A 12645-nucleotide genomic window follows, 5' to 3' on the forward strand; every position below is an offset into this window, starting at 1 on the left:
CACCTACACTCTGACCATTTTTATTTGAGTGGAAAGTTGAAAGCGAACACCACACCGGCTGCACCCATCCGGCGCTCGTTGGGGTGGCATAGCAAAGTTCTAGGGCAGAGCCTTCCTGCCCGGAGCCCGCGATGCAGCCGACTTCCGATACCTGCTCAGCTTCACGCCGCAACTGAAGGTCCGCCCGCCGCGGAACAGTTGCGTCTCCATCTGGCTGCCAACCCACCCAAGCTTTCTTCTCCTCCACCACCACCACCTTCCCTCCTTCCCCCCGCCTCCCCCTCCTTTCCGTCTTCCCTCTCCACCCCCGCCCCCAATCTCCTCCTCTTTTTCTCACTACAAGCGGTTGCTGATGCTGAAGCCGAGCGTCACTTCGGCTCCCACGGCAGACATGGCGACATTGACAGTGGTCCAGCCGCTCACTCTGGACAGAGGTAAGGGAGCGGCTCGCCCGCCAGCCCACTGCGTCCCCTCTGCCTGCCCCTCTGCCCCTGCCAACTCCCACCGGGACAGCCGGACGCGCTCGAGCAGGGGCAGCGGGGCGGGCGAAAACGAGCGAAAACGAGCGTAGAAGGCGTTCGCGCCAGGAGCAGGACACTTTCTTCCCCTTTCTCTGCCCGCCACGTCCCCACTGCCCCCGCACGCTGCACTCGCCCGGCCGAGGGATGCCTTCGTCGGGCTCTGGCGCCCCCGCCGCCACTCCCAGCCCCTCGCCGGGTCGCCTAGGGGCCGCCGGCTTTGTTGGAGCTGAGGCGCAGGGACCGGTAGGCGCCCGGGCTCGGGGCTGGAGAGGGGCAGGGAGGAAGCTCGCCGTGCCGGGCGAGGGCGCCTGCAGCCGGAGACCAGGGAAGCCTGGCGAGAGAGCCGCCTGCCAGCCAGCGCGGCCCGGGGGGGGGGGGAGGGGGGGGGAAGGGGAGGGGGGGGTCCAGGAGGGAGGAAGTTTGTCCGGGCGCCGGGGAGGACGAAGGTCTGTCCGGCTGCGGGTGCTCAGGCGACCGCCCGGGGGCGGAGGAGGCGCACCCGGGGTGGCCTGTGCCGGGGCGCACGGCGGCCGGGCTGCGGCGGCGGGGAGTCGCCCTCGGCCGAAAGGGCAACGCGGGGCGCGGGCAGCAGTGGCCAGGCTAGGGGCGCAGCGTCGCTGCAGCGGAGCCCGACTCTGCTCGGCTTCGCGCTCCGAAGGTGGCCGGGGTCTCCTCTGCCCCCGCCACCCGCAGCTCTCCGGTGGTGGCAACTCAGTTTCTCCTGCCCCAGCCAGCCTGGTTTCTCTCCCAGCCCGGGCGCCAGAGCGATGCCGGGGCTGCGGAAGGCGCCGGGACGCTGCGCAGGCTGGGTTGAAATTCAACTTCTGACCCGCGACCCTCTGCGCCCTGCTCTCTGACTTGAATGGGGAAGCAGTGTTTGCTTCCCCCCAGAGCCTTGCCAAGCCTAAGGCTAGAAGGCTCCGCTGCGCTGGGGGCCTCTCTGGAGCGCGCGTGCGAGGTTATACCTGTGCCTGTGTGTTCAGGTTTCCTTTCTGGCTTCCGACGTCTAGTTATGTTGGCGCTGGAGTCCCACGACGCCGCCGCAGCGGAGGACACCTGCTCGTCCCGGTCCGCAGCGGCCGGATTTAGGACCCTGGGCGGCCATTTGGAGATGGTGTGCTCAGTCGAAGATGATTTAGTCCGATGTGCCTCTAAAAATATTCTTCTAGCAGATTAAACTGGACTGTGGAGCAAAGCAAAAGAGCATCCTGCTGCGAGTACAGTGCAAAGCCGGTGAACTCAGTAGGGCTTTAATTTGGAGAGACTGTGGATGACTTTAACGCAATCTGTTGGCGCCAGAACAGATATTATGTGGTGCCCATAGCAACCTTACTTGGGGTAAGAGTTGAAAAATTAGCCAAAAAAAAAAAAAAAAAAAAAAGTAATAATTGATTTTGTGTTGGGAAATGTTGATTTGCAAGTTCGTAAATTAATAACAGTACTTAAAGAGCTCAGAAATGCACTCTATAATCCATGAATGCACCCCAGTATCATCATCTATACTAAGCAGGATAAATCCATTGCCACTAAGAGCCGAACAGATGGCGAGCTATTAGAAATTATAGATTTCCCATGAATTTCTGTTTTAATGTAATGGGCTCTTATATTGTCCCATTACTAAATCAGTCTTTAAACATCCCAAGTAAAACGACTACATTGGGAGAAAAAAAACAAACTCCAAGAAAACTGCATACCTGGGCAATTTTACATATTGCTACCACTGAAAATATTTCACTTTTTGGATTTTATCCTGACCCTTAGATTCCTTACTCAGTTGTGGAGAAGAACTGCAGTCAGACCTAGATCTATTCTTAAAGTTTGTTCTTGTTCACAGCCAGACAGTACCTGTCCTTTCCAGTGTGGTTAGGTCCGTTTAGTAAGTAGCTCAAGAGGCAAAATGAGGCTGTGGATGTAACTGAATAAATTAACCAGAAGCTAACTGCAAAGTATGTAATTAATGGATGATGGGTTATTGACATCATTGCTGTGCATGAAGTCAAATATTTTTCCCATACCTTATTAAAATGTGATTAATTAATTGATTAATAGCATCATTAAACCAATGAAAGAAGGGGTTCTGAAAAAGTTCCTACAAAAAAAACCAAAGTCTTTTTAAAAAGGCAGCATAATAATATGCACGTTGGTCCCATCTAGTTATAACTGTCATACTTACATTGGATGGCTTGGTTAGCATCTTTGGGCATCAGTTCTTTTGGGGGGAGCAGGGGGATTGTTTGTTTGTTTTGTTTTGTTTTGTTTTTTTGCTCCATAAGAAATTTAGATGAGATGATTCTGACACTGTGCAGCTTTAACAGTCTATAATTCGATTAGTTGCAATTAGAACTCAGTGGCTGGTCATCTACTGCAAGGTTTTCCAGATTACTCCCTCTCCCAGGTTGTTGTGGTGCCCTTTGATGTGCTTGGAGGTCACTCACTGATTTGGCCCTATCAAAGCATTTCTCACATGCTGATGATGTATCTGTCTCCTTACTGAATGGTGCTCCTTGAGGGAAGAGACCATTTCTAAAATCATCTTGGTATTCTCTGTGCCTGTCATAGTTTCTGATGCACAGTAGATAAAAAATTAATGTAAGTTAGTGTAAGTGAACTAAGGACTGCAGTGATTTAAGCAATGTTAAAAGATAGGGATTTAGTAGTGAACCAAGGTACAGTTTACAGATTCACAATATTTTGGCCCTGGGAAAGATGGCAGGAGGAACACAGGCCAGTGATTCTTAACCTTTCTTTTCCGTTGTGTGCTTGTTGGATTCCAATCAGTAACCGTAGCTCACCAAAGTTATGATTAATAACCAAGAGGGGTTGGGGCAGGTGGGCAAAGGAGAAGAAGGAAAGAAGATGCTTGACCAGACCTTCCAAGGGCATCTCAGCAAACCTAAAGCATGAATCCATAGTTTGATTTTTTTCTAGCATCTTTCCTTTTCAAGTGAAAAATATTGAAGAAGCAATGATAAGTATTTTCAAGGTTACTTTACTAGTGAGTGGGACATTTTATGCTAAAATTTAGATTTTCTTGTTTGATGCCCTTTGGCGCCATAAACTGATTTATCTGGAATCTTCAGGGCAAAGGTTTTAATTAAAGAAATCAAACCTATGATTGAAATTAAGATTTACTCCTCCCAGAATTTAAAAGATACTATCTGAAAGCAAGACACTCAGAAGTCTGCACTAGCTTCTTGGATCTTATTTGGGAAGGAAGCCTTTGCCAAGATCAGACTGGGCCCTGGAAAGGATGAACAGAGTTACTTAAGGTTTTCACCACTCTGTGCATATTCCAAACTCTTTTCCACCTGTCATTAAGACCTCAGATTAACCCTGTGTAGGCCTCTGGGTGGCTATGAGCCAGAGTAGGCTCCTGTTCACTCTGGTCCCAGTGCTTTGGATTCTTCACTAACCCATTGAGTGCCTGGTATAAGCCAGACCCTACTGTGGAATTGGTTAATACAGTGGTAAGCTAAACAGACATAATTCTAGTCTCTGTGGCAATTAGAGCCCATGGGGGGAGAGAGATTAATATACACACATACACACGCACACACACATACACAATTTACTCATTCAATAAATATTCATTCCTTGAATGTATGTATCATATATGTGTATATATATATATGATAATAATATACTATAGAAATGCCAGAAACAAAGTTTCTGCTTTCCTGGTCCTTAAGAGCGTAGTGGGGGTAATAGATAATAAATAAGGGATTAATTAATTAATTCAGCAAATAAGTATTAAGTGTCAGCCTTATGGAAAGCACTGTTTTCAGGTTTGTGGCTAATGAGCATAAGAGATAAAGTCTAATGGAGTTTATACACTAATGAGTGAGTCACTCACAGAACATATACACATAAAACTGTAAGTGCCAGGAAGAAAAAATAAGACTGGGTCAGGGACAGTGGCAGGGGCTGCTGTTGTGCATATGATAGTCAAGAAAGGTCCTCCTTCCTAAATGGATGATGCTTGAGAAAAGATCCAAAGGAAATGAAGCAAAATTTGCAGATGTCTCGGGGAATGCACTCTGGAGAAGGAGGTCACGTGTGCAATCTGGGAAAACAAGGAAGTCAACATGAAAATGGGAGCACAGGGAAGACTGGTGGAAAATGAATGTGTGAAGTTGGTGGCCAGGGGTCAGATGATGTATTTTATGATTAGGATTTTAGATTGGGGTTTAAAGTATGAAGTTCTATGAAGACAATGGAAATGACAAAAGGATGGAGACTAATGGGGGAGGACCTATTTATTTAGATTGTGCTGGTCAAGGTAAGCTCCATGAGAAAGGAAAATTTAAACTGAGTTCTGATATATTAATAAGATTCTTAGGAACGGCATTCTGGATAATTCTGGATAAAGGGAAGAAGACCCTAAAAGCAACTAGTACGTGTATATCTTGACTACCATCCCATTAATACATCTATAACCAAACATATAATCAAAAAGAAAAATTACCAAGAAGTAATAGCACTCTAGGTATTCATCTTAGGATAGGAATATGGTTTCAAGTATACTAAGAGAAATCTATAGATCAGCTTTTGCTTCTTATTACTAGGCTAAAATATCATATAATTAAACTTTCAAAGGCATACCGAACACTGTAATTTACATGTCACTATGCATAAATCTACATGTCGAACCCAAGTGGTCGTAATATGAGATATAGTTGCTTTTAGTCTAGTATTTTATATTAGTGATATAGGAAGTAGTGCCTATAACTTACCCTTATGGCAAAGAGGAGAGGCTGATAAGGAGATTAGTGTGGAGTCTTTTCTGCCAGAGTTTAGATGTTTATAGCAATTCTTCCCTACACCAGAGGTTAGTTTGCCCCATTATAATCTCTAAAACAAGGAATGACCTTGAGCTAAACTCAGGAGAACAAAGCAGGATGCAATCTACGATACTTAACACTTTTGTAACAACACAGGAATACTTCACTACATTCAAGACTCCATGGATTTAGGTACTTTCTTAAATATAGTAGTTCAAACTCTCCTTCACTCTCCATCTCAAGGTTGGAAAAGGAAATACAACAGAATTCTTCAAAATTTCACGTCTGTGTAACTTCTCCCTCTAACTTTAATCAGAGGGAGATTTTTTTTTTAAATCATCATTCATAAACAAATAATACAAAACCAGGTCTTGGAGAAATAGGGATAAATAAAGCAATTGCTAGGAGTAATTAAAATTATCTAATTTTAAATATTTGAGATTTTGTTAATGACACAATCGATAGTTTATAATCTGTATTAGGTGCCTATGTAAAATAAAATGTTGTCAGTCATCGAACTTTTTTCTGTGAGTTAAATACAACTTGGTTAAGTCACAAAAGTATAAATGGAAATCTTGATTCCTGGCTTCTAAAAAGAATTTTAATCTAAGATATTGATTAAACAAATCTTGATGTGTTTTCCCTTTTAAAAAAATAAAACTTTTAGTCCTTCAGAAATTCTAATATAAAACCTAAAACCAAGAGCTTATATTTTGTGGGTTTCAACCTTATGGGGGAAAAAAACCCGAAATTGAACGCAAATGAAAATCCCATGGACACACTTTTCATGGAATTTGTGATACATTAAAATTTTTCTTTCTTTTCTTTCCACTTTTCAAGGCATGCAGAGCTTATTACTTTATATATCTCCCAATTCAAGCCTTGGGCAGCATATAGCTTTCTAATCGACTGTATTCACCAGTTTTTATAAAATCTATATTTGCCTGAAAATTGCTTTTGCTCACAGTCCAAAGGGACTTGCCCCTTTTCTCTCTCCTTACTATTTTTTTTTAACATGAGGAGAGATTAAGAAAGGAAAATAAAAATTAAATTAGTTCAGGGTGCCTGAGTGGCTCAGTGGGTTAAGTATCTGACTCTAGATTTCAACTCAAGTGATGATTTCACGGTTCCACAGTTCTTGAGTTTGAGTCCTGTGTCAGGCTCTGCACTGACAGTGTGGAGCCTGCTTGGGATTCTCTCTCTCCTTTCTCTCTGTGCCTCCCCCCCACCCTTGTTCTATTTCTCTCTCAAAATAAGTAAATAAAAATTTAAAAAAGTAAGTTATTTCTTCTGTTGCTTTAAAGATGTATACCCCAGTGATCATGATTGTGGAGAAAAAAAAGAAGAGGGGTTGACTATATACGGCTCTTGTCCTAAAACCTTCTCACAGCAGCTGCCAGAATGTTTTAGTCTACAAACATTAAGTGCTTGCTTGATTTCTCACGTTTTCTGTGAGCTTCACTACCCATTAAAAAAAATACTTTCACTGAACTTTTTTTTTGGCAAATCAATGTTTGAGTCTTTCATTCTGCACTATATAGTTACAGAACTATCAGGGATCACAACTAGGACTTAACTATTAGTAAAGAAAAGGAAACATTGAGAGAGTAGCATCAAATGTATACTGGATCTTAGGGATGCAATTCTAAGTGCAAAGCCAATAGAGAGTTCTTTTCTTAGTCTTGACATCTGTCGATTAGGATACAGTCTTCGTCAGATCAGAGACCATGCTGGATTTGTTTATGTAGAGCCCAACACATTGTCTGGCACATAGTTGGCACACCCTTAATATTTGTTGATTGAATGATGGAATGCAATTGACCTAGCTGGACTCGTTATCATGGACACATTTTTAGTGCTTAAAAAACAAAACCTTCCAACCTATAGTAATATGAAAGGGATGACTACCTTACTTTATCACTTTGTTTCTGTGCTTATGTGTAACAAACTCCTAAGAGCGACAGCTTTCCCTGGCCAAGAAAGGATGTGAAGTGATGGTATTGATATCATAGCCTACTTCCATTGCTCACCTCCACCCACTATTTTAACTTGTTATTTGAACCACATAAACTAAGGCCAAAATACAACTGAAAAGCAACCCCCATCCAAAAAAAAAAAAAAGTGTGTGTGTGTGTGTGTGTGTGAGGGGGAGAGGTCTAGCAGAATTTCCTCTACACACACACAAACACACACAAGCTCCACTGCCTCATCCTTTTTTTAAAAATTACAAATGGATGAATGAGAAAGCTGTGTCTTGATAAAGCAGTTAAAATGGATTTAATTTGAAATCACTCTGTGTTGGCAAGTGAGCACACATTTTAAAAGTCATATTGATTACATCAATGATTTACTAATGGTTTAAGTGATAGACAAGTTGTTTTATGATTGAATTTTACCACCGTTATGTGCTAGCTGAATTTGAAGACTGGTCTTATAAAATATAAATATGCCCAAGGATTACTTGCAAAAAAGTTATGTTGAATTGAAACTTATTTTGAAGTTATACTCGGATAGTTATCTGTATTGGACAGAAAACTATAGCTTCTTTTTTAAACTGATGGTAATTTCCCACAGAAATAATGTGGCTATTTCAAGTCCAGCCAGTTCTGCTATTTTTGTTTACTTGCTCAGTGTGGTGATAGTTCTGATATTTCAGTATAAAATCTGTGGTTTTTTTTTCCTACCAAAGAATTATCTGTAATCAAAAAAGGATAGAATAATGGGAATCCAAAGTGACAGTACAAGTTAAGCCCCCAATTTATACGGGGAAGAAAACCATTAAATTACAGCTAAATCTATTTAATAATAATAAGAGAGGTGGGGAATATGGCTGAGAGACTCCTGAAAGAGATCTTTGAGAAAAATTGGGGAAGAGCAGTAATTGCTGATGGACGAATATCCTGGGTTCCAAAAAGGTGAGAAAGGTGTCTTAGGAGACTACCGTTCAATCTACTTGTTTTTGCTTTCTGGCAAAAAAAGAAAAAAAACTCTAATGATATTAATAAAAGAATGGGGTATTGGCACTTATAAAAGAAAGTGGTGATCCCACAGAGCCTACATGGGATCACTAAGAATAGATCTTGTCGAATTTCAGGTGTGTGCTATGGCCCTACCATCCTCATGACACCCATGACATCACAACTTTTATAGAAGCCTTGTGGAAAATGTAGAAATACATCAAGTGGATGATTGCACTTTTGGATTTCTAGTGGTTGAAACACTACTACAAGGCAGTTTGCTTCTCTGTCCTATTCGACATTGTTACTGATATTTTGGAGGAGAGTCCCCAGAAGATTTATGTAGGTGACATAGAACTAGGAGGAATAGCAAATTATTTGAGAAATCCTATCAATATTCTAAAATTATACCTAGCTGGAATAGCAGGTTACAATATAAGAGAAAAATATAGGGACAGTGAATATAGCCATTCATTCATTCATTCATTCCACTGGGATAAAAGGAGCCAGCCTTGACTATTTATTGCTCTTGGTTATATTGTCCAGTGAATACTGCCCCACTAGACTCCACTCAGTTACTTTGAAAACCACAGACGGGCCATGTCATCATGACTCAGTCCTGGGCTGGAGTTCGGGGTGGTTTCAAATGGCAAAGATGCATTCCACAGCCCGCCTGCCTGATTTTGAAGCCCTGCTTTTCTGTTTACTAGCTCTGCAAACTTCCAAGGTTGCTAGACCGCTTTGAATCTCCATTGTCTTATCTGTAAAATGGCAAATGACAAAAATAGCGCTAACTCCATGAAATGTTGGCTTTAAATGAGTTAATATGTATGAAGTAGTTAGAACAGGTCATCCTAGGAACCACTCGACAATGATAATTATTTCTTCCTTGAGTCCTGGAAGTTCTGTATTCCCACCCTACTGCCAAGGGGCATAGACAGAAGATATTTCTTGTCTTCAGGCTATACTAAAAGGTAGAAATTATTTATTTTGGTATTCTCTAGAAGCAAGATGCATTTGGAAGTGCCTGGAGGTTGAAACCAAAAGTTTCCTCATTTGCCGACTTCCTCTCCCCAGATCACTTCTTTCTTGATGCTTAAATGACACTTTTCTTCATAATTCTATTGGAGTACTTACCACACAGGATTAACTTTTCTTTTTCTTTTACACTGCTGTCACCCTAACAACATAAGTTATTTACATCTATCTTTGTGTCCCCTTTGCCTATCACAGTGTATTAAATAAATCACTGGTTTGTCTTCACATGTTGCATAGTTTTGTGGGGGGATAAGATTAGGTAAATGAGCTGATGGCACAAGATGATAACTTTTTATTCAAGAAAAAATTCCCTACACCTATTCTGCTCAAAATTCAAATGAGTGCCTTCCAGGAATCAGTGAAAATCCTTTTACTGGCTTATTGGAAATGTACAGACAAAAGTTGAATGACAAACTGGAAAAGCTACAGAATGACTTTAAGATTCAGTAATAGCTTAAGACAGGGATTTGAGTTTATGTAGATGTTCATTGTTTATGTTTGATTTGATTTATATGCAGATATCAAACAAATATGTATTAAATAGTTGACTGGGGAAAATACAACCGAAAACGACTTTTTAACTCCTTTTTAGGGCTATTTAATTGTTAGGCATCACAAAATGCTGAGAAACATACGTGTGCCCCTCAGAGGTGTGAGCTCTGGTCCAGATGCCTGGGTTCAAATTCTACTTATCCTTGCCTCCTCCTTGGTATGTAAACTTGGCCTGTTGCTACCTTCTCTGTATTTGAGTTGTCACCTGTAAAATTGAAAATAGTATTTCTTTACCTCCTGAGATTGTTATAAAAATGAACTGGGAAAACATGCAAGTGCTTAGAACTTCCAGGTCCGTACAAGTGCTCAATACTGATTGATTATTCCCCACCTCTTCTCCCCAGGGCATGCATTTCCCCCAGTGCAATAAATGGGAAGTGCACAAGCTTCAGTTTCAGACACATAGAGATTTGAATTGCAATTCTGCCACTTACTATCTGTGGACACTTAAAATATTGTTTATTCTCTCCACATCTTAGTTCTCTCATTCTTTTTTTTTTTATTTTTTTTTAATGTTTATTTATTTTTGAGACAGAGAGAGACAGAGCATGAATGGGGGAGGGGCAGAGAGAGAGGGAGACACAGAATCGGAAGCAGGCTCCAGGCTCTGAGTCATCAGCCCAGAGCCTGACGCGGGGCTCGAACTCACGAACCATGAGATCGTGACCTGAGCTGAAGTCGGACGCTCAACCGACTGAGCCACCCAGGCGCCCCAGTTCTCTCATTCTTAATGCAGGGATGACATTCACTTTGTGTGGGGATACAGTCCTTTGATTCTTCCTTCACTTAGTCATTCAAAGAGGAGTGAATGAGAGTCTACTTTGTGCCTGGTAGCAAGTCAAGGGCTAGAGGTAGAGCTTGCAGTCTAGGGAAGATGGACATTAAGCAGATGACTTATGATACATAATTTAAGGATTATAATAATAGCTCACACATTGAGCATTTACTACATTACACTGCATCACATTACATAGACTACTACACAGCCAGGCGTTGCACGTAGATCTCGTCTTTTTTTTTTAATGTTTATTTATTATTGAGAGACAGACACAGAGTGTGAGCAGGGGAGGGGTGGGGTGGGGGGAGACACAGAATCTGAAGCAGGCTGTAGGCTCTGAGCTGTCAGCACAGAGCCCGATGCGGGGCTCGAACTCACTATCTGCGAGATCATGACCTGAGCTGAAGTCAGTCGCCCAACCAACTGAGCCACCCAGGTGCCCCACGCATAGATCTCTTCTTATTTCATTCCAGTGAGTCGTCAAAATGAGCCTTTGAGGCAGATGTTATTAGTATTTTGAAGATGTGGGAATTGGAGCCTTAAGAGGCTAAATAAAGTGATCGAGGCTCAGGCTGGTTTATTCTTGAGGCCTTCAGCTCACTATGCTACACTGGAGAGCAAGGGCATAGGTCTGTAACAGGGTCTGTATCAAGCTTTGAGGAATTTGAACTTACTTCTAAGGGACAGAAGATGCAGAGGTGCTTGTAAAGTCTTCAGGAGACAAACAGACAGAAGGCACACCAGGAGAGCATGTGACCCTGGACTAAAGAGAAATGACTTTCTCCCATGCTCGCAAAAAGGACCTTATACTCATGTTGGTAAAGATTAGCGTAAGTGATATTTAAAAAAATTTTTTTAACTTTTATTTTTATTTTTGAGAGACAGAGAGAGACAGAGCATGAATGCAGGAGGAGCAGAGAGAGAGGGAGACACAATGTGAAGCATGTTCCAGGCTCTGAGCTGTGCAGCACAGAGCCCGACGTGAGGCTGGAACCCACAAACTGAGATCATGACCTGAGCCGAAGTCGGACGCTTAACCGAGTCACCCAGGCGACCCTAAGTGATATATTTTACAAGTTTAGCACAATTATTATAAAATAGCAAGTGTTTAATAAATGGTTGTGCTTACTGTTGATTTCTTAATACCGAAGAGCAAAATACTCATAAATGCTAGTATCACGAAGTACTAGCAATATTCTGTTCCTTCCCATGTTGTGCCAGTGAACCAAGAGAAAATGACTGTGGCATTCAGATTACCTTTCAGTGACCTATATTGCACTGCCAAAATTTCTTTAATAGACATAGAATTTTGACAGGCTCTTATAAGTGAGTGATAATAGTGTCCCAAATCCCCTTTCCTTACAGTCCTTGCTTCTAAGTGGGATTAGTGAGAGGAATTTGGGAATATAGTAGGACCTAAATTTCAGACCCAGAGAAAATTGTGACTTCTTTTTCTTCTTCCAAATTAGCTTTAAATATCTTGAAGATTATAAATACTCTCTGCTTACTCATTATTATTAAAATGCATGCACTGAGGTTTTAATATGGATTCCAGTGGTCCAAGTAATGCTGTATTTGCTTAGCATTAAATGTGAAAGAGATGTTCCATCTAAATAAAACTTAACAAATAGCTGAAGTTTATTCCTTGAGGCCCCAAACTTACTAATTTTTAACCTAAAAATTCATTTACTTTCCTTCTTTGGTACAGTGTATGTTCTCCAGAAAGTGGGATTTTTATAAAGGAATTGTGGAAGATAAAACAAAGAAGTCAGTGAGGCTTAATGCACATTACTGAAGGAATGATGAGGTACTTATTTGGCTGGCTCAGAGGGAAATTCTGTGTCTCTCCTGCTTCTCAGACCTATTTTAGTTAGTTGAGGTTGAGAGATAACCTGCCTCTGGATAAATGAACGATTCTGGATCACGTAGGCACTCATTTCTTCTGATGTCACACACTTTCCAAGCATTGCCAATTTGGCATCCAAATGATAACTGTAAATAGAAAAATATTAAGTTGG

At 41.8% G+C, this 12645-nt stretch overlaps 1 protein-coding gene across 1 annotated transcript in view; it reads left to right on the top strand.

The window, feature by feature from the left end:
• Positions 1-12645, top strand: part of LIN7A (lin-7 homolog A, crumbs cell polarity complex component) — a 126661-nt gene continuing 114016 nt past the window's right edge. Inside the window, exon 1 of the mRNA XM_019455212.2 lies at positions 1-434. Coding sequence (XP_019310757.1) covers positions 353-434 — 82 coding nt within the window. The 5' untranslated portion in view covers positions 1-352. The remainder of the gene's footprint in view (positions 435-12645) is intronic.

This window comes from Panthera pardus, unplaced genomic scaffold (assembly GCF_024362965.1).
Source record: "Panthera pardus isolate Hobbes unplaced genomic scaffold, ASM2436296v1 HiC_scaffold_6, whole genome shotgun sequence".
Taxonomy (NCBI): domain Eukaryota; kingdom Metazoa; phylum Chordata; class Mammalia; order Carnivora; family Felidae; genus Panthera; species Panthera pardus.